General features: G+C 48.6%; 2 protein-coding genes across 8 annotated transcripts in view; one reads left to right on the plus strand and one right to left on the minus strand.

The window, feature by feature from the left end:
• Positions 1-309: 309 nt before the first annotated feature.
• Positions 310-8,605, minus strand: C2H9orf78 (chromosome 2 C9orf78 homolog). Of its 2 annotated transcripts, XM_020874734.2 has the most exons (9): positions 8,445-8,604; positions 8,011-8,070; positions 5,623-5,674; positions 5,429-5,499; positions 4,822-4,899; positions 4,078-4,275; positions 2,963-3,099; positions 2,761-2,859; positions 310-656 (listed from the first exon to the last, which is right to left on the minus strand). In XM_020874734.2, the coding sequence occupies exons 1-9, from the start codon at positions 8,525-8,527 to the stop codon at positions 565-567; spliced, it is 870 nt and encodes a 289-aa protein (XP_020730393.1). In that variant the 5' UTR covers positions 8,528-8,604; the 3' UTR covers positions 310-564. The 2 variants fall into 2 exon arrangements, with proteins under 2 accessions (XP_020730393.1, XP_070310644.1); XM_070454543.1 differs by lacking the exon at positions 8,011-8,070 and having other exon boundaries at positions 8,445-8,605.
• Positions 8,606-8,723: 118 nt separating this feature from the next.
• Positions 8,724-21,222, plus strand: part of USP20 (ubiquitin specific peptidase 20) — a 41,916-nt gene continuing 29,417 nt past the window's right edge. For 2 of the 6 annotated variants that reach the window (XM_070454494.1, XM_020874805.2), the window contains exons 1-2: positions 8,724-8,828; positions 18,819-18,933. The gene's annotated coding sequence lies outside the window, so the exon portion shown is untranslated. Of the gene's footprint in view, positions 8,829-8,855; positions 8,941-18,187; positions 18,211-18,818; positions 18,934-19,086; positions 19,176-21,222 lie in introns of those variants that run through there. The other 4 variants (XM_070454500.1, XM_070454503.1, XM_070454508.1 and 1 more) reach the window with 4 other exon arrangements.

Raw genomic sequence — 21,222 nt, forward strand, 5'->3', positions numbered from 1 at the left:
TTTCATGTTTATTATTTAAATGCTTAAAATGATAGGAATTACTTTTTGTTTCTTTAATGAAAAGAAACATAACTGTAAAAGTCAGAAAATACTAGTGTTCCTTTGATCGTCTAGATTTTTCTACTTTCAGCTGGATCCACTGTAAACAGTGAAGGAAGCATTTCTGAATCTCACTATAGATATTTGAAAGCAAGAGACAATGACTGCATATATTATAATAAAAGCCCAATCAAAAGGATATTATCTCACTCTGAAACACAGAGCTGTTTCCTCCTGACCCAGGGCAAATACTAAGAGAAAGTCAACATATTTACAAACAAGATTTAATAATGCTCACAAGACTAGTTTGCCCCTAAATAGGAAAACTATACATTGTTTCAAAAGGTTACAAATTCAATGCCTGAAAATCCCACAGGTAAGCAGCAGGACTGACAGAGTCTGTTTTGGGAGCCATCTGCTAGCCAATGAGCAGGCTTCTGTCCAGGAAATCTTTTATCATGGGGATAAAGGGAGTGGACAACAGTATTTATATCCCACGCTGCACCTCTCCCCATTTAGCCTCCCTCAGTACCGCCTGTTCATCTTCTTGAACTTCTCGTAATGATAATCATCTGTGGCCTTCTCATTAGCAGGACGCTTGCGGTTGGGAGGGGACCCTGAGAAGGAAAAGAGGAAAAGCTGTTCGCCATGCTGGAAGCCACTGACAGGCTTAGCTCTGCACAGGCCAGGACAACCATACCTGTGTCTCACTCTCAAGAGGCGCCTCAGTGCCTACCCTAGTCAACAGGAACACAGGAAGGCCTCAGTAAGTATGTGTTACTGAGTGAAGAGCAGTAAGTATGGTGGAGTCAGGTGCCAGCTGAAATAAGCTGACTTTAGTGTTAGACCACGTGAACAACAGAGTCCCTTGGACTGCAAAGAGATCAAACCAGTCAATCCTAAAGGAAATCAATCCTGAATATTCACTAGAGGGATTGATGCTGAAGCTCCAATATTTTGGCCACCTGATGTAAAGAGCTGACTCACTGCAAAAGACCCTGATGTTGGGAAAGACTGAGGGCAGGAGAAGAGGGTGACAGAGAATGAGATTTTTAGGTAACATCATTGACTCAATGGACATGAGTCTGAGCAAACTCCAGGAGATAGCAAAGGACAGGGAAGCCTGGCATTCTTCAGTCCATTGGAGTCACAAGGAGTCAGACATTACTCAGCGAATGAACAATAACAAATTCAGCAAACTCTCAACTGAATTGAGTCTGACTAGGTATCAGGCATGGCACAAATGTTTTTAGACACGACTTCCTTTCACCTGCCCATAAATCCCAGCAGGGGCATGTTACCATCTCTCCTCAGAGAGGTTAGCTGACTTGCTCAAGGTCACTCAGAAAGTGACAGGAAGCTAAGCGTTGAACCCAAATCTGGTGCCTCTAAAATCTCTGTTTAACAGGTATTAATAACAGGAAACTCTTTGGGAATCAAAGACTACTCGGCCAAAGTGTTACAGAAAATAATTTTTGAAGTGGGAAGGGAGAACCAGAGAAGTCTCAGCAAATGTAGCATTTCCTAAGAATTGTCCCATTGTTGATGAAAAAGATGACACTGCCTGGTGCTAAGAGCATGTGGGAAAGGGCACTGCTGGATGCGGCTGGTGGGAGAACACGTTAGCATCACACTTCCAGAGAATCATTTGTCAAATTCTCAGAAGACAGCATTAAGAACACGATAGAGTCAAGGACGACCATCATTAAATAGGGAAACATGGGAAACAAGCTGAGTATCTCGCCAGAGGGAAACGGTTAAACTAAAGGATGTCTACCTGTCCAGCAGCGCGTGATATGCCCATTGAAATGGAAAATGTAATTTACTGTCATGAAGAGACAGGCAAAAGACACTAAAGAGCGGTGATATCCTATTGAGTATGTATACAATACATGTATTTTTTTTTAAAAAGTCAGGAAGGTTACACAGTTCACCCTTGGTATCCATGGATTCAATAACCAACCCCAGGCTGTGTAATGCTGCATTTACACCTGCTGTTGGTTGGAAGCCGTGGGTACCGAGGGCTGACTGTGGAACTTGAGCTTGAGCATCCACAGATTCTGGTGTCGGCAGCAGGTCCTGGAACCAGCCCCCTGAGAATATTGAGGGTTAACAATACGTAACAATGTTGTGTATACCAGAAACTGACACGGCAGTGGAAAGCAATTATATTACAATTAAAAAATAAATAAATAAATACAGAGAACCTGCTGTACAGTTCAGAGAAAAAAAAGATCTATTGTATAGCACAGAGGACTATGCTCAATATCCTGCAATAAACCATAACAGAAAAGACTGAGAAAGAACATGCATATGCATGTGTAGCTGAATCACTTTGCTATATAGTGGAAACTAATGCAATGCTGTAAATAAACTATGCTTCAATAAAATAAAATTTAAAAATAAAAAATGTTAACTGTGGCCTTCTTTGGGTGGTGAAATCACGAGTAACGTTTGTTTTTGCTTATTCAAGTTTTCTGAGTCTCTGTTATATTTGATAGCCCAGTGAATCCTTAGAGCAATCCCAAGTGGTACATTACCAACCCCATTTTAAAGGTGAGGAAACTGAGGCTGGGAAAGGGGATGGCACACAACCATGGTCCAGAGAAAGAACTAGACCCAGATGCCTTGGCCCCAAGGCCCAAGCGCCGCCCCTCCCCGCCTCCACGGACCCTGGGCCACGGCCGCCCCCAGCGGCCCAGAGACCCCTGCTGTACTCACGCTCAGGCTCCGGCTTCTCTGTGTCCCCCACTCGCAAGGGTCGGGCTTTGGGCTCTTCTTTGTTTCTCCGTATGGGAGCGTTGAGCTCCTCGTGGTAAACTGGACGGGAGACCGGGGGGCATGTCAGACACAGTAGGGGGCCCTGGGGACCTCAGCCCAGGGGTGAGGGGTGGGGTCGCCCCCCCGGAGCCATGGCGCTTACAGCGGTTGTGCTGCACGTAGTTCACCGCCATGTTGGTGGGCACGAACGAGGTCTCGCTGTCTTTCTTCTTGTTCTGCTGCTCAGCCAGCAGACGGGCCTTCGCGTCCTCCGTGGAAATGATGTTTTTTATTTTCGCACTGTGGGGAGAGAGGGGCCACACCATGGTTAGCGCTTTGCAACTGTGGGCCTCAGATGGAACTGACTGCGGGCTCCAAGCACCCCCCGCTCAGCTGCATTAAGGATGTCATCCTTCTCAGGGCACACTCTCTGCAGCTCACCAGCTCCTCTGTGGCCGGAGTGTCACTGCGCTCTCACAGCATCAGAGATGCAGGACTTACTCTCTTCTGATCAAGGGGAAACTGTGCCAGAGGTCAGGTGAACTCCCTAAGGCTCAAAGCCAGTGAGGCCAGCAAGGAGGTGAGAACCCAGAGGTCTCCCAACTTTCTACCACACCTGAAGAAGATTCTGACCCTGTATTTGCTCCAAAGAAGTCCCCTTTTAGAGCAGATGCTTTGTAGTTAAAATAAAAGGAGGATCACGGGGTGGGTGAACCTTATCACTGCTCCTGCCGAAGAGAGCAGAATACAAGGACCTATTTGAAGAACTGTGAACAAAAGCTAAATAAAAACAAACACTTTCGGAACTTCCCCAGTGGTCCAATTGTTAAGAATCCACCTTCCAATGCAGGGGACTTGCATTTGATCCCTGGTTGGGAAACTAAGATTCCACATGCCTTGGAATAAGCCTATGTGCCACAACTAGAGAGAAGCCAGCATGTCACAATGAAAGATCCAGCATGCTGCAACTGAGACCCGAAGCAGCCGAATAAATAAATAAAAATAAAAGAGAGAACAGAAGTATACCTCTACTTTATAAAACAAACCAAAAGTTTTGTTTTTGGTGGTGACAGTTCCTTGTGTCTTTAACTGCTCTGACCAACCCAGAGAAACTATGGGCAACAACCATGTCTGCAGACCAGAGAGGGTAAGTTTGTATCTGTGGGTTTCCAAGGAGACAGATTAAGAAACAGCCCCCTTAACTGTTAACTGGAAAGAAGAGAGCTGGCCCTTTTGCCTAGGGCGGGAGAGAGGTGCAACCGTGGGTCTGAAACTCACTCGATGCCGAGGTCCACCTCGGGGATGCCGCTTAGCATCTGGTTGGACAGCATCTCCTCCGTCTTCTTTGCCGAGGAAACCCGGATGTTTTCCGGCAGCTCATAAAGGCAATCCTCTGCATTCTTTGGCTTGACTTTCTGTTCCTCATGTTCCACGATCCCTTTCCGCTTCTTCAGCTCTGTCTCAATGTACTTCATCCTGAAACGAGATACCCGCAGGCCTCAGGGAGGGGCAGAACAGCTCCAACCCTGGCCCAGAGCCATGATGAGTGATGTTGAAGTTGTCATCATTCCATGGAGAAGTGAAAAAAACAAAAATAACTTTTGAGTTTTTAAATCAAGCTACAATCTTTCCATTTAAAGCACCAATCTATATAATGAGATCCTGTCTCACCACATCGTATCTAAGTTTCTTTGATGGCAGATTTTATTTAACAGCCTTGGTGGCAAAATGAAAAATGGGCAAGTCCAATGTTTCTCCCTGCAATTTCTTTTAGGGGGTGGGATGGGAATACTACTAGCCAAGGAATCTAAAAATTCTAAGAACCACGTTCTTAAAGAATTCTTGAGGATTTCAAAGTTCTCAAGCCTGAGGTGGTGGGGTAAGGGGGACAAGGAACACAAGAGGGATCAAATTTGCTGTTTTTGGATAAGATTAGAAATGTCATCTGTGACTAAATGTCTTAGACACTATCTGGCTGGAGCCCACCCCCAATCGCTCACTGCTAAAAACACTGACACCTACATGTCAGCATCCTCGTCCCTTCGGTTGGTTTCTGCGGAAAATGATGTCCCCAGATGGAGGTCTTCCTCTTCGCTGATCCTACAAAAAAAGAGAACAGTGAAGGAGAGCCTTAGAGTCACAGATAAATGAGGCTGAATAGGATACTACATGAATAAAACAAGTATGCAATGAAATGTACAACATCCTGTCCATGGTTGGAAAACAATAAGATACATATATAACATGCAAACAGAAGGAACTCCAGGAATATACGCAAGCATGCTGACGGCTTCTGGAGATACTTCAGGGGGAATGAGTAGATATATTTATTTTTCACTTTTGCATTGCTTGTATTATCTTGGTAATTGTGTTTCTGTTTTTCCTGAAAAAGAAAAATAACTTCCACATGGGTTTGAAAGACAATATACAATGCACCTTTACAAGAGGTGCCTCCTACATCACGCTAAGAGTTTTTGTTTTCTTTTGCTTTTAAACAACATACTCTTTACAGAGCACAAAGGGTACTTCAAGTCATATAAAAGCTGCAGCACGTCCCAGCTCCGTGGGGGAACACAAACCCAGGCAAGCGATGCAGGTGAGTTTAATTCTGAGCCTGTTTTGCACGTACTTATCTTTGCCCCTTTCCTTTAGTTTCTTCATGTCCACCATCCCGCCTGTCTTCATCTGAAAGGGATCATCCTGCAGAAAGTAAACAGCGGAGAAGAAGCATCTGTGTAACTCGCAGTGGAATGTTTGAAAGAAAACTCAATCACCCACTGAAGAGCAGTCTTCCCAGGGCCCAGGGAGGGTCCCACAACTCACCACTAGAGTGGTCTCTTCTTGTACCTTCTCTCCCACCAGCAGGGCAACAGCACTGAGAATAACCAAAAAGCAGAGGAGAGAGAGAGAGATGGCATAGATCAGAGATGAGGAGGAACATTCTGGAAGTCTGCAACATTAGTGCAGGGTTAAGATTTGAGGATTGGACACCAACGCCAGATGAAAAAGCCTACAAGAATAACAGGGATCAAGAGACACTGTAGGGACCTCCCCTGTGGTCCAGTGGCTAAGACTCCTCGCTCTCAATGCAGGGGCCCTGGTTGGGGAATTATCCCACATGCAGCAACTAAGAGTTTGCATGCTTAAATGAAGACTGAAGATCCCATGTGCCACAACTAAGACCTGGTGCAGCCAAAATAAATTTTATTAAAAAATAAAAGAGAGCAAGAGGGACACTCTAGATGTGAGGTGGGGGCAGTGTTCACCTAAGTGGTACACTTTCCTACAAAGTCATTTGGGATTATCTTAGCTTAGAAACCTCATTTCTAAGCCTTCACAGAAAATGAGGCTAAAGACAAGTGTAGGAAAACACCACTGCAGTCTTATTTGGTGGTGAAATTTTGTACAATGACCTACAGATCCCAAAATAGAGGGGATAAGTTAAATTATAGTATGTATATCTGGTGGAATATTATGAAGCTATTAAAAAGGTTTTTTGGGGAAAAGATTACCCACAATGTGGATGAATACCCACAATATCATGAGTTGAAAATACGGTAGTCCTCCCCCTTAGCTGTGGTTTCACTTTTCAGTGTCAGTTATCTATAGTCCAAAAATATTAAATATAAAATTCCAGAAATAAAAAATTCATAAGTTTTAAATTATCTATCAGCTATCATGAACAGTGTGATGAATCTCTGCCCTCTTGCCTGGTCCAACAGAGAAGGTGAACCACCCTTTTGGCCTGAGGGTCCACACTGTATACACAACCCACCCATTAGTGTGGGAAAAAATAGTCTGTATAAGATTTGATACTATTCAAGCTTCAGGCATCCACTGGGGGTCTTGGAACATGGCCCCTGTGGATAAGAGAGGACTACTGAAGCATAGAAAAAAATAAGGCTGCTCACAGTCTTTACAAAAGACAGAGAAAAAAGACAGGGAAGAACATTAAATGTCAACACTGGTCACCTCTTTATGGGAGAATATAGGTACTGTTTATTTTCTTGATTATACCTTTCTAAATTTTCCCACTCTTAACAATCAGTGTGCATTTCACAATTAATTTAAGTGTAATAAAAACACTAGTCTGGAATTCCCCGGTGGTCCAGTGGTTAAGAATCCACCTGCCAATGCAGGGTACATGGATTTGATCCCTGGCAGGGGAAGATTCGGCAAGCTGAGGGGCAACTAAGCTTGTGAGTCACAACTACAGAGCCCGCGTGCCGCAAGTCCTGAAGTCTGGGCACCCGAGGGCCCGTCTTTTGAAACAAGAGAAGCCACTACAACGAGAAGCCCAAGCATCACAACTAGAGAAAGCCCCTGCATAGAAACGAAGACCCAGTGCAGTCAACAGTTCAGCTCAGTCGTGTCCAACTCTGCAAACCCATGGCCTGCAGGACACCAGGCTTCCCTGTCTGTCACCAACTCCCGGAGCCTACTCAGACTCATGTCCGTCTTGTCGGTGATGCCATCCAAACATCTCATCCTCTGTCATCTCCTTCTCCTCCTGCCTTCAATCCTTCCCAATATCAGGGTCTTTTCCAGTGAGTCGGTTCTTCATATCAGGTGGCCCAAGTATTAAGAGTTAAAACAAAAACAAACCAAAAACACTAGCAATGACCTGTAGCTCTGGAAGAAGTGAAACTTGCTCAGTCGTGTCCGAGTCTTTGCGACTCCATGGACTATACAGTCCATGGAATTCTGCAGGCCAGAATACTGGAGTGCGTAGCCTTTCCCTTCTCCAGGGGAATCTTCCTAACCCAGGAATCGAATCTAAGCCACCCGCATTGCAGGCGGACTCTTTACCAGCTGAGCCACGAGGGAAGCCCAAGAATACTGGAGTGGGTAGCCTATCCCTTCTCCAGCAGATCTTCCAGACCCAAGAATCGAACCGGCGTCTCCTGCATTGCAGGCAGATTCTTTACCAACTGAGCTATCAGGCAAGCCCATGGTAGTGCTGGAGAAAACTTCAGGACCACAAGGCTCAGGGCATGTCCTGAGCATTAAACATTTGCAAAAAAACCAAAAAAACAAAATGCTTGAGTCCCTCTCCAGGCAGTACAAACTGTAGTGTGTCAAGAAAAGGGGCTGTCTATGTCTGAGAATATATTGGTGACAACGACCCGGGTAGGGGAAGAGGAGTTGGGGGACGTGGTGTCTCTGTCATCCCCTCCTGTTCTGGGTCCTCTACTCCCAAGCAGTACCCACCTCACCCCGTTGGGCCTCTTCCTCAAGTTCTGCACCTCTCGGGTCTCTTCCAGTTTTAATCTTATGAGAGAGAGAGAGAGAGAGAGGGAGAAGGCAACGCACAGGTTGAGATACCCTTCACCGAACTCAAAGAGTTAAAAGGCAGCTTCGACGGACACCAATGACCGGCCGTCGAGCCGCCCAAAGTGTCCAGAGAGTAGATTGACTGCGTCTTGACCCACCAGGAGTTAGGTCTACTTCGCATCCCAGGGGCACCCCTCCCAACCATGAGACCTTTGGGCGGCGGTCTCATCCCTAGGAGCCTCATTTTCTTCGTTCGCAGAGGGGTAACGACACCGCTCACAGCAATGATGTCAACGAGGTACCCGGCTGGTCGTGAGCTCCCCTAGGTTGCTTCTTTCTTCCTGCCCCGTAGGATCCCGCCCCAAACGCACCGAACCTCCTCTGAGTCCTGCTCATCTTCCTCCGACTCCGAGTCGGCGCGGCGCCGGCGGAAAGTCTTCCCGGTGACCGGCATAGTCGCACCGGGCCCGCGGTCTAGAGCCGCCGAGCCCCAGCGCCGAGATCTGGGCTACTTCCGGCGCGCGGCTGTGAGGTCTGAGCGCCGGCCCGGCAGGGCCCCGCCCCTAACTCCGGCCCCGCCCCCGGCCCACACGCCCATCTGACCACGCCCCCGCCGTGGTGTCGGCCTCTCCCGATTGGGCAACCCAAGGGGGAGGAGGCGGGGCGCGGCTGGCCGGGCCTCAGGACCCTGCGCCCGCGGCTCGGAGGGCGCGCTTGACTGACAGTCGGCGGTGGCGGCGCGGTTGCGACTGCAGGTGAGTTCTGGACCGTCGCCGGCTGCTTCAGGGGGCCGGGTCTCTCCGAGCAGGGGCGACTCCAGGCCGGCGGGGACCTGGCCCTGCCTGGTGAGCAGAACGCCGCGGCCAGGTGAGCGGAGCCCGGGACCCCCCTCGGCCGCCACCGCCCTGACCCCTCCTCCGGCCGGCGCCCAGGGTATCTTCTCGGGCCGCAGGCGCCCCACTTCGAGCCCCTAGGGCTCACTGGTTCTTCGGAACCGGGGGCGCCATCTCTTTCATTTCTGCCTGGGCCTGACCCAGCGTTGAAAGCACGCTTGTGGCGTCTCGGACCGCTGACTTCTTTCCTCCGGGTCTGGGCCCTGACGTGCACTTTTTTTTTCCTGTAGGGACAAAAGATGACCACTTCTTAGCCGTGATGAATTAAAGCCCCAGCCCCGACTCCCCCGCTAACGATCGCTTCCAGCCACTTCTCCCGGAGGAGAATCGTGTCTGGTGTTTTGAACCCACTCGGGAGGGTTTGAGGGGAGAGTGTGCTTGCTGGCCGCTTCCCGGGACCTTCGTGGGCCTTGTTTTCATCCTTTGTCACGAGGACTGTCGCTCTGGCCTCCGCCCCTTCTAACCGAGGATGCTTTGAGGATTAAGTTTTATTTGAAAAACAGGAATCAACCGATGCTTAGGATATAACTAAATGCATAACTAATGGCTTGCGGGACATCTAGGAAGCCCTTATTACTTTTCCTTTTTTCAATATGCTGTCTGTCCTTTCCTTAGCAAGAGCCACCTCTTATTAAGCGCTTAACGTGGCAGGCACTGGACTCAGCTTTATTTCATTAAATTCATCCAACAATCCTAGGAAGAAGAGTCAGTTATTGTTTCTCATTTTGCCAAAGAAGACACTAGGGCTCAGAGAGGCAGTATGTACCTCAGGGAACACAGCTGGAAGGGGGAGCAGAAATCAGTTACAGGCCTCCCTCGCTGCACCTTGCCACAGTACCTGGCACAGTAAGAGTTGGTTTTCTGCAGGTTCCCTCCTCGGGAGGACCATCCGGAAGTCGGGCAGCCTTTCTGGAATGCCTTACTGTTCTCCGGAACAGCCTCCTCTGAGGTTGCCGTCCTCTTCCATCTACTGAGACAGATAGTAGACTCGGGACTTGTTGGAACAGACTTGTGGCTTTGATGAAAAGCCATAGTTTAAAAGTGCGCAGGTCTAGCCCTCTGCAGTCTGGTTCAGCCAAAGCCAGATGCACATGGGAGTCACTGGGCCCCTTTTCCGTGATGGCTGAAGGAGAGGCTCCTTGGGAACTGCCGCAGGAACCCAGGGAGTGGACGTCTGCAGCTCTCACGCTCTCAGAGTTGGCTCCAATTTTGCCCATCCAGGAGCCCTCCCACCAGTGGGTACTGGACAGCACTGAGGAGAGGGCTGCAAGGCCAAGGACATATCTGCTGATATCCCAGGGAGGACCATCTGGTGCAGATGTACTGTCCCTGCTGGGCAAGACCAGCGTGCCCACTGATAACCTCGGCCTGACTGAGTCGAGTTCAGCAGAAGTGATACTGCAGAAGTGGCAGTGGTGAATCTGGCAGCCTGTGGCTGGGCTGAGGGGCTGCAGATCCTCTGAGCTTCGCTGGGCCTTTTAGGGGGTGGGTTGAAACTGCTTGGAGGGAGCCTGTGGGAAATCTGAGTTCTCTTCAGTTCAGAGAAATGCTGTGTTTTTAGTTTGGTTTGAAGGTTTGGTTCTTGAAGAAAATGTCCAGGTTTGGCTTGAGTTTGGTTTCATGCACTGGCTCCTGGAACCAGGTGAAATGTGAGCTTGTCTCGGTGAGCATTAGTTAATATCTCGGTCGATTTGGGAATCCAGCAAAATGATTGCAGCTCACAGCCTGGCCATCGTAAGCATTCATTGAGTGTTTGTGGGACAGACTTACTTATTCAGCAAATATTTACTGCGCTTTCAGTATATGGAACAGGCACTGCTTTGGGTGCTTGAAATACGTCAGGGAGCAAAAGAGACTAAAGACCCCCTGAACTTGTGGACTTTATGTTCAGATAACCTGATAACTATGTAAAGATATTAGAAGGATGCTATGGGGGGAAAAAAAAGTAGAGCAAGGGGAGGAAATCAGGATCGAGAGAGAGAATTGACTTGCATTTTTTAATTGGTGTTCTGGTTTGTGTTTTGGTCAGTAACACGACAAAGCAGTGGACTGAATTGTAGGCCCTGGGTTCAAGAACCAGTTCTGCCAGCTTGCTGTGTGAGCCTGGACAGGAGCCTTTCCTTCTCTGAGCCAGTTTCCCCACCAGAGCCCCTGCTCTGCCATTCGCTGGTTGTGTGACTTCAGCATGAAGCTCTCTCCTCCTCTCCTGCTTGCTGGTTTTCCGGGCCCTGGTCTGAGTTTCTGCTTTTACTTACTCCAGGCATGCAGCTTCTCAGCGACCTTGCCCAGTCACTGCCTCTAGCCTGTCTGCCCCCAGGGACTGCCAGCATGGAGCAGCCGTAACCCCAATTAACAGACTCTTACAGACCCTCAGACAAAGTGCAGTCCCAGGCTTCAGGCTATGCAAGGATGTTATCCTAAACTTAAGGAACTGAAGTTGAGCAGAAAAAAGTGCTGTGTGAAGAATGACTTGTGCTTGTGAGGAAGGCCAGGGGAAGCCACCCTTGGAGTGTGGGCATTTGGGTCCAAGGAGGTGAAGGTCATCATCCCTGTTGCAGGCTGTTCGGCAGCTGGTAGAGCTGATAGTTCAGAGCACTGATTTCGGGGCAGGCTGTCCTGGCCTTGAATCCTGGCTCAGCTGCTTGGTAGCTGTGTGACCCGCAGCCAGTTCCTTCCCCTCTCTGAGCCTCAGCCTTCCCTCTTTTAGTGACGGAGGCGAGATGGATTTCACTCTCAATGTTGCCTGATGGGTTCTGAGGATTTCGTGAGGTCTGTTAGTATCCGTTTTCCAGTTCACAGGTCCATCCTGAATGGGGGCAAGCAGAACTTGGCAAGGAAGAAGTTCCTGCCTTGAGAGTTGAAAGGACGGTGGACCCTGCGAATTAAGACTGCTTAAAGAGAGGAATTTGGGGGCAAGGGGGTGGCTTGGAAGTAGAGTGGGGAGAAGGCAGGAGGGGGAGGGCAAGAGGACATGTTTTGTGGGGTAGAGGGGAGTGTGGAAGGGTGTGGGCACAGGTGTGTGGGGTGGCCAGTGTGGTGAGGATCAGGGCAGGGGGGTGTCCTTGTGTTGGTGGCAGACTTGGCAGCATCGCCTTTAAATCCTGAGGAGCTGGGCTCTCAGCTGGCAGGAGGATGTAGCCAGAACCTCCAGGAAGTTGATGAGTAATGGGCCCCTGAGGCCTGGTCTCAGCGGTGGTGCCAGGCCCAGATGTGCTGCCTCACTGCCTGCGCCCCTGTGTGGGGCTGAAGTGGGAGTGACTTTCCCCATCACTCCACGAAGGCCCCGGGGAGGGGGGGACTCGCCCGCCCTTGTCCAGGATGAAGAAGCCTCTTAGATGTCTCATCCGGGGCCTGCAGTGGGCAGGCTCTCTGCCAGACCTGCCAGCCTGCCTCCTCTCCTCCTGCTTTCTCATCTCTGAGAGAGGAGGTGGGTCTGGTGGGTCAGAGGGAGAGGTGCCCCAGGTGTCTGTAGTGGAGGTGCAGCCCCTTGGCTGGCATCTCGTAAACCAGCTCTGGGGAGGTGACTCTTAACAGCACCGTGGAGCTGCTGCTCTCAAGAGGGCCCATGCCCAAATCCAGGCCTCCCCGCAGTGGAGATTTCTTTCCTTTTCAGTCTTTATTAAACACCTGCTGTGTCCTTTCCATTTATTTTGCGCAGAGGGAAGGATGGGAAGGCGGACCCCCACCTGGCTCACTTCCCGCTGTCCCACTCCCTTGCTCTGTGGTCTTGGGCAAGTGCCTTCCATTCTCCGAGCCTCTGTTCTTCTCCATAAAATAAGAAACAGCAGTCCTCACCCGAGAGTGTGCAGTGAAGCGCTGTGCATCATGCCTGGCTCAGAGTAGGCACTCGGTCATGGAGCTCCTGTTGTTGAGCTGTTGTTATTCAGTCGCTCAGGCATGTCCGGCTCTTTGCGACCCATGGACTACAGCACGCCAGGCCTTCCTGTCCATCACCAACTCCCGGAGCTTGCTCAAGCTCATGTCCGTTGACATGAGTTAAGGTTACCGTTTCCAAACCTAAGTGAGATAAAGGGAATCTTTAAAAAGTTTCTATTTTGATCATGTAAGTGCCTGTTCAGAGTTTCAAAATTTTAAAATGCCAAATATTTTCATGCTCACTTGCATGTGGTAATCTGGAAAATCTTCAAAGAAAAATTGAAAGCCAGTTGTATTTAACCAGCCTCAAATTGTGCAACCATGATGTGTAATAAAGAATTTGAAACAGAAAAAAAAGTTTCTATTTTGAAAAAAATCAAACCCAGACAAGTAAAAAGAGTCATAAAATGAAATCCCATCTACCTTTCATCTGTATCCACCAATTATTAATATTTTTGCCCGTTTACTCTCTGTATTTATACATTCATCATCATCAGAATTATTCTTGCCAATCCGTTTAAGAGTAAGTTGCAAATATCATGACCCTTTGCCCCGCAATATTTAGGAGGAATTATCTAAGAACAAGGATACATAACCAGAAAATGGTTTTCATCTTGAGAAACTTTTTTTTTTTTACTACATCAGGGCTTAGTTGCAGAGCTTGGGTTAGTTGCCTGGAGGCATGTGGGATCCAAGTTCCCTGACCAGGGATCAAACCCACATCCCCTGCGCTGGAAGGCAGACTCTCAACCACTAGACCGCCAGAGAAGTCCCCATCTTCAGAAACTTTAATGTTGGTCTAACACCGTGTCAGGGATTGGGGGCAGGAGGAGAAGGGGATGACAGAGGATGAGATGGCTGGATGACATCACCGACTCGATGGACATGAGTTTGAGTAAACTCCGGGAGTTGGTGATGGACAGGGAGGCCTGGCGTGCTGTGATTCATAGGGTCGCAAAGAGTCGGACACAACTGAGCGACTGAACTGAACTGAACACCGTGTCAGTTTCCCAGGACTGCCATAACAAAGCACCACAGGCTGGGTGACTTACACAACAGAAATTTATTTTCTCACAGTTCTGTAGGCTGGGGGTCCACGAAAGAGGTCAGCAGGTTTGATTTCTTCTAAGGGTTCTCCTTGACTTTCGGATGGCGACTCTTGCTGTGTCCTCACATGGTCCTTTCTCTTGGTGCCTCTTGGTGTATCCAAATCTCCTCCTCTCATAAGGACACCAGTCACGTTGGATTAAGGTCTGCCCTAAAGACCTCACTGAACTTAACTACTTTTGGGGGGGATAGTTTACTTATTTTTAATTGGAGGATAATTGCTTTACAATGCTGTGTTGGTTTCTGCCTACATTAGCATGACTTAATTACCTTTTATTTAAAATAAATAAATAATTTAAAACAAAACCAAACAGACAGCCAGTAACATACTTTACAGGCTTCCCAGGCAGCACAGTGGTGAAGAATCTACCTGCCATTGCAGGAGACCTGGGTTCGATCCCTGGATTGGGAAGATCCTCTGGGGGAGGAAATGGCAACCCACTCTTGCCTGGAGAATTCCATGGACAGGGGAGCCTGGCCGGGCTACAGTCCATGGGGTTGCAAAGAGTCGGACACAACTGAGCGACTGAGCACCACAACAAACTTTATAGGACCAAGCATTTTTTGAACATTCGTCTTCTTTTTTTAAAAACATTTATTTAAAAAAATTATTTATTTATTTGACTGTGCTGGGTATGGGTTGCCACACACAGGATCTTTAGTTGCAGCATGCGGGATCTAGTTCCCTGACCAGGGATGGAACCCAGGGCCCTGTGTTGGAAGCTCAGCGTCTTAGCCACTGGACTAGCAGGGAGGTACTTGAACATCCTTGCTGTGCAGATAAACAAACTCTGAGCATGTCCCTATGATCAGAAGTCATTATGCTAAATCTTTGCTATGTGTTGTCCCGCCTCGTCCTCTCAGTCATCATACCGGCTACATGCTGTCTTTGTCCCCATTTTCCTGGATGAGGAAACAGGATTGGTGATTTTAGCTAAAGATACACAGCTTGTGAGTGGCAAGATCGTGGAGCTGAGCTCAGGGCTAGCTGTCCCCATCATTGCCTTCCGTGATTGTAGTCAATTACAGGGGTGACGCCTGTGGAGCAGCTGGCTGTGTTAAGAATGGAAAGTGGCTCCCGTTAGTGATTGTAACATCCTTCGTGGCTGCACACAGGCAGCCTGGTGTTGAAGCAGGGAACTCTGTGTCCCGTGAGGGCAGCGCCCATGCCTGGTTTGTTTCCCATCACCCAGGAAGGTGCCGGGTCGGCATTGTCTGGGGACCGAGATAAAGCAAAATGACAGCGTTTAGACAGCTGGGGTCAGCAAAGTGTGATCCTCGCAGACTCGTGCGCTTCAGATGGTTCGGGTCCTGCGTCGAATATTAACCACCCAGTTTTTGATACTACCACTTGACATTTCCCCGTGTATAAACTGGTTTTCTAAATGGAAGTCTAGTTGGTTTACCTTGGAGAAGGAAATGGCAACCCACTCCAGTGTTCTTGCCTGGCGACTCCCAGGGACAGCCTGGTGGGCTGCCGTCTCTGGGGTCGCACAGAGTCAGACACGACTGAAGCGACTTCGCAGCAGCAGCAGCAGTTGATTTACAGCGTCATGTTAGTTTCAGGTGTATAGCACAGTGCTTCAGTTATGCATACATACATGTATTTATGTTTCATTCAGATTCTTTCTCCCTATAGATTATTACAAACTATTGAGTGTAGTTCCTTGTGTTACATAGTAGGTCCTTGTTGGTTATCTCTTTATCTATAGTAGTGTGTGTGTATCTTTATCCTGACCTCCTAATTTATTCCTCCCCCACTTCCCCTTTTAGTAACCATAGTTTGTTTTCTATATCTGTGGGTCTCTTTCTAGAAACTGATTTTTAAACATTAACTTTAAAAAAATATTAGTAAGCCTTAAACTTTCCATGTTGCTCAGACACTGTTGGGAAGCTGATAAACTTATACAATGCTTTTGGAGGAAAATTTGTCAGTATATATGTAGTACTTTCAGAACAAATATTTTGACCCAGTAATTTTTCCTTTGATCAAAGATGTAGTCAAAGACTTATATTCTAAAATAATCCTCACTGCCATACACACACACACTCACACAAATATCCTGTGTCTACCAGTAGGAGAATGATTGAGTAAGGTATTGTAGAGCTTAGATTATATGTGGTATAATATTATCCAGCAACTAGAAATGAAGTTGTTGAAAAGAAATTTAGTGACATGGAAACACAGAATATAAACCTCCAAAATCTGTATACAAATTAAATCTGTTATGTTTTGGTTTGTGTTCTTTAATATTTATTTATTTGGCTGCAGCATGTGGGGTCTAGTTCCTTGACCAGGAATTGAACCCTCTGGCTCCAAAGCATGGAGTCTCAACCACTAGATCACTAGGGAAGTCCCAAGTGGTTTTTATGTCCTTCTTTTTTGCTCATCTGCATTTTCTGCAATGACTTTATTTTTTTGACTGTACTGGGTCTTCGTTGCCTTATGGGCTCACTCTAGTTGCGGTGTGCAGGCTTCTCACTGCGGTGGCTTCTCGTTGCAGAGCGTGGGTGTAGTTGCAGACGTGGGCTCAGTAGTTGTGACACACACACAGGCTTAGTTGCCCGTTGGCGTGTGGAATCTTCCCAGGCCAGGGATTGAACCCATGTCCCCTCCCTTGGCAAGCGGATTCTTAACCACTGGGTCATCAGGGAAGTCCCTTCTACAAACTCTGTGATGAATTTGTGTTGCTTTTGTAATAGGACTTCCCCGGTGGCTCAGATGGTAAAGCGTCTGCCTACAATGCGGGAGATCTGGGTTTGATCCTTGGGTCAGGAAGACCCTCTGGAGAAGGAAATGTCAACCCACTCCAGTACTCTTGCCTGGAAAATCCCATGGATGGAGGAGCGTGGTAGGCTATGGTTCATGGGATCCCAAAGAGTCGGACACGACTGAGCGACTTCCTTTCACTTTGTAATACAGACCCTAATAGGTTACTTTTAAGTATCATCTTTAAAGTTTTGAAAATACGAGGAACCTGTGTCTGGCGTCATCGGTACCTGAGGTTCCCCTCTTGCATCTGTGCTTGTTTCTCCCCAGGCCCCTGAGAGCCCCACGGGGAGCAGAACCTCCTCCCCTGGAGATCTGCAGGCCCACAGAGCATGAACAAAACACTTGGGGGCCATTTCAGAGAAGGGCAGCAGCCCCTGAGAGGTCCGGGAAGCCCCACCCCAGGAAGCGCCCCAGGCTGCTACCTGGCTGGCTTGAGAGTGCAGCTCCTCCACCCTGTGACTCATCCAGAAAAGGGTCTCCTCTTCACTCCTTTGTTTCTGCCTTGTTAATTTCTGTGTTTGATTAAAACGTTTCATCTTCTCCTGCCTAGCCTGTAAATAGAAAAGGGCCCTTTGGTTTAGTTTTAATAAAATTAACATACGTGATAAAGATCAGTGTGGCCTGCAAAGCCTGAAATATTTCCTACCTGGGCCTTTACAGAAAAAGTTTGCTGACCCCTGACTTAGAGCAAGGCTGTGTGCTGGACAGACCAGTCAGGTCCCGCCCACTGCTTACTAGCCCAGGATTGATCTTGGCCAGGTTCCTGGCTCCTTAAACTCCAGTTCTGTTTCTTCATCCCTAAAGCGGGGACAGTGACAGTACACAGGTTTGTTTGCCACAGGGCTTTTTTTTTTTCCCTTCTTGTAACTGAAGTTGCAAGAACCTGAGTCGTCTGATAGCACCTGTGAGTCAGGAGTGGGCCTGTCAACCATCGTCCTTGTCTGGGGCAGTGTTCCCGGCATGGAGTCTCGCACTCATGACCTGGCTTCACCATCTAGCCCAAGAGATGGGGCGCATACCAAAGACACTGAAAAACCCACATACAGCAGCTTAAAATAGTGTGAAGCTGGCAGCCGCCCAGCGCACTTGACCTCAGTGGAAACGAAAAAAGTAAAAGTCTGACTTCAAGTGAGGAGCCTTGGAATTCAGAACCTTGAGCCCTGTCATTGTCACTTGACCGTTTTAAATGGTAGCTTCTAACTGCCTCTCCCTCTTTGAACTGCTCACACCTAGAAGACGTGGCCCACCAAGACAGGGGGGCAGTGTTGACGTGCAGACGTGCCGTGCTGTGTCTGTAGCCTAGGCTTGCTCACGACTCGGAGGTCAGCAGTTCTGAGCAGTGGAAAGTTCTCTGGAGACTGGAAGGATGATCTGAGGGTCTCACTGACACTCGTGGAAAGGGCGGATCCTCCGATCCAGTGGGGAGCAGTTGTTGGAGTGGCCCCCTGTGGCCCTCCGCTTCCCCACCGTCTCTTAGGGATCACAAAGGTAATGCCCAGCAGTGACTAGTGAGGGGTCTGACATCCCCCCCGGGGGGAGGGCTGACCCTGTTTGCCAGCTCCACCCAAGCCTACTTGAGCCCTCCCAGCAGTGGTGTGTTTTTATTGTCCCTGGAGACAGACTGGGGAGTATGTCTAGCCTGTGGATGCCCCAAATGTCCAAAAATTCACTCCCCACTGCCCCACAGGAGGAACTGTGGGCTGTTGATAGCTTCTGCTTGGTGTTGAGAGTGTTTCTTTTTGAAGATTGATTTATGTATTTTATTTTGATGTTGGCTGTGCTGGGTCTTCGTTGCTGCGAGCACGCTTTCTCTAGTTGCACCCGGCGGGGGCTGCCCTCCGTTGCAGTGAGCGGCCTTCTCATTGCAGTGGCTTCTCGTTGCAGAGCACAGGCCCTAGGCGCGCGGGCTTCAGTAGGTGCTGCTCCTGGGCTCTTCAGCACAGGCTCAGCAGTTCTGGCGCAAGGACTTAGTTGCTCCCAGACCAGAGATCAAACTGGTATCCCTTGCATCGCCAGGCTGACTCTTCCAGGGAAATCTCAGGAGTGATTTTTAAGGTTAACAGAACTACATGAAGTGTGCTGGTTTGTCTTCCCAGGTCCCCCTGCAGAAGCCTGTGCTCACCCCAGCCCAGCGCAGCGACTCCCCACTGTCGGCCGGGACCGAAGGATGCGGAGGGTGACTGCCTCCTGGGGCTGCCACTTTGCACAGAGGTAGGCCCGCAGCCTCTCCCACTCAGGTGTCGCCCTTACACACGGACCAAGAAGGAAGTACAGATTTTTCTTTTTAGGTGAAATGATAGAATCGTGGTTATGTGGGTTTTTTTTTTCTTTTTTGAGTCTCATAGAAAAACATATGTGGATGAAATGATGTGATATCTGGGATTTGCTGCAAAAAGGAGGACGTGGCAGGTTGAGATGAAGCAAGGTTGGCCATGGATTAATTGTGAAGCCAGGTGATGAATGCGTGGGGGCAGGTTACACACTTCTGTCTACTTCCGCATATGTTTGCACTTTCTGTAAGTTCCAAAGAGCTGGCCAAGAGTCTGACACGCTTGGGTTTTGGCCTCAGTCCTGGAGCTCCTTTCTGCAAGACCTGGGATCAGAAGGTGTCCTGTTTACTCACCTGTAAAATGGGGCAAAGCCCAGCCTCTGAGATGGCCGGGGAAGCTTTCAAGGGAAGAAGGCACGGAAAGAACTTAGTCCGGGACCTGGCCCCTCATCAGCACCAGTCACTCCTGTTCTGTCGTTGAGTCGGCCGGTTCACCGCTGGCAGATTCTTCGGGGTGGGGAGGGGCTTGCAGGAGGGTGCCTGGGGGAGGGGTTCACCTCCCTCTGGTGGTTGCACAACCTCTGCCTTTGATTAAAGCACTGTCGGCTTCTCCTGCATCTTTGATTGATTGGGCTGTTTTTCTCCGTGATAGTTTGGAGCTAGAGTCAAAAGCCAGGTTCCTGGGTACAATTTCTGCTAAAATATTGGGTGGCGGCAGCATTTACTTATTTATTTTTAAACGTTTTCTTTCGAGATAATTATAGATTCACAGTTAAGTTGCCAAAAAATGTTCCAGGAGGTTCCATGTTCCCTTCCCCCAGAGTCCCCCAGTGGTACCGCATCTCCGGTGTGTCCGTAGTACAGCATCATGACCAGCAGAGTGACCGGTACACCCAAGGAACTCATTCAGATTTCACCAGTTTTGCCCTTACTCATCTGTGTGTGTGTGTGTGTGTGTGTGTGCAGTTCCAGGCAGTTTTCCCCTGGTGGCTCAGATGGCAGAGCATCTGCCTGCAGTGCAGGAGGCCCGGGTTTGATCCCTGGGTCAGAAAGATCCTCTGGAGAGGGGAATGGCAACCCACTCCAGTACTCTTGCGTGGAGAATCCCATGGACAGAGGAGCCTGGAAGGCTGAAGTCCGTAGGGTTGCAAAGTCTGGACACGACTGAGCGACTAATACATACAAATGCATACAGATCCATGTCACTACCACCACAGTCAAAATACAGAGGTGCCCAGCCCGCCAAGGAGTTCCCTTGAAGGAAGCATTTGCTTTTCAAACTGAAATAGCTTTTTTTCCTTCTGATTTAAAAAAGAGAAGAACTATATACAGAAGAGCGTCAGGATGGAAGTTTGCCACAATATCATCAGCAATTTATTTTACTTTATTGTTATTGTTGTTTAGTTGCTAAGTTGTGTCCGACTCTTTTGTGACCCCATGGAGTCTAACCCTCCCAGGCTCCTCTGTCCATGGGATTTCTCAGGCAAGAATACTGGAGTGGGTTGCCATTTCCTCTTCCAGGGGATCTTCCCAACCCAGGGATGGAACTCATGTCTCCTGCATTGGCAGGCAGATTCCACTGAGTCACCAGAAAGTGAAGTGAAGTTGCTCAGTCGTGTCCGACTCTTTGTGAGCCAATGGACTGTAGCCTCCCAGGCTCCTCTATCCATGGGATTTTCCAGGCAAGATTACTCAAGTGGGTTGCCATTTCCTTCTCCAGGGGATCTTCCCAAGCCAGGGATTGAACCCGGGTCTTTTTTTTTTTTTTTTGAAACTGGGTCTTCTGCATTGCAGGCAGACACTTTACCGTCTGAGCCCCCAGGGAAGCCCTCTATTTTACTTTATACCTTATACTTTAAAAAGTATATCATCTGAGTTTTGTTTTTAGAATTGTAAAAAAAAAAAAAGCAACAACAGTACAGCTCTTAGGAAATCTCTCACCCAGATACACCACCGTTGGTGCCTCAGTGAACATCTTTCAGACCCCTTCCTAGCTTGGTTTGCCTGCCCTTCTCTGTGACTTTCTAGTTCTCAAATAACATTTTCTGGAGGAGCTGCTGCTCTGACTTCCTCCTCTAGTATCGTGGCGTTTAAAGATTCTTCTCTAAGTGGGGTTTCTCACAGGAAGTGAGATAAGTGGCCTCTGGGTGACCTGGCCTCTCTGAAACTCTTGAGAAGAGGGAGCTTGCTTGCTCATAAAAGAGGGTGGTCCCCTTCTGTTCTTGCCTTTC

The sequence above is a fragment of the Odocoileus virginianus genome, chromosome 2, assembly GCF_023699985.2.
Source record: "Odocoileus virginianus isolate 20LAN1187 ecotype Illinois chromosome 2, Ovbor_1.2, whole genome shotgun sequence".
NCBI lineage: Eukaryota > Metazoa > Chordata > Mammalia > Artiodactyla > Cervidae > Odocoileus > Odocoileus virginianus.

Bases quoted from the DNA above. Each gene is read 5' to 3' on its own strand.
- C2H9orf78 (XM_020874734.2), bottom strand. From the start codon at position 8,527: ATGCCGGTCACCGGGAAGACTTTCCGCCGGCGCCGCGCCGACTCGGAG. The intron at 4,900-5,428 runs GTACGTGCAAAA...CTTTTTTTGTAG, and splicing joins AAGGAAAGGGGCAAAGATAA to GATCAGCGAAGAGGAAGACC. The intron at 3,100-4,077 runs GTGAGTTTCAGA...CTCTCCCCACAG, and splicing joins GAGGTGGACCTCGGCATCGA to TGCGAAAATAAAAAACATCA.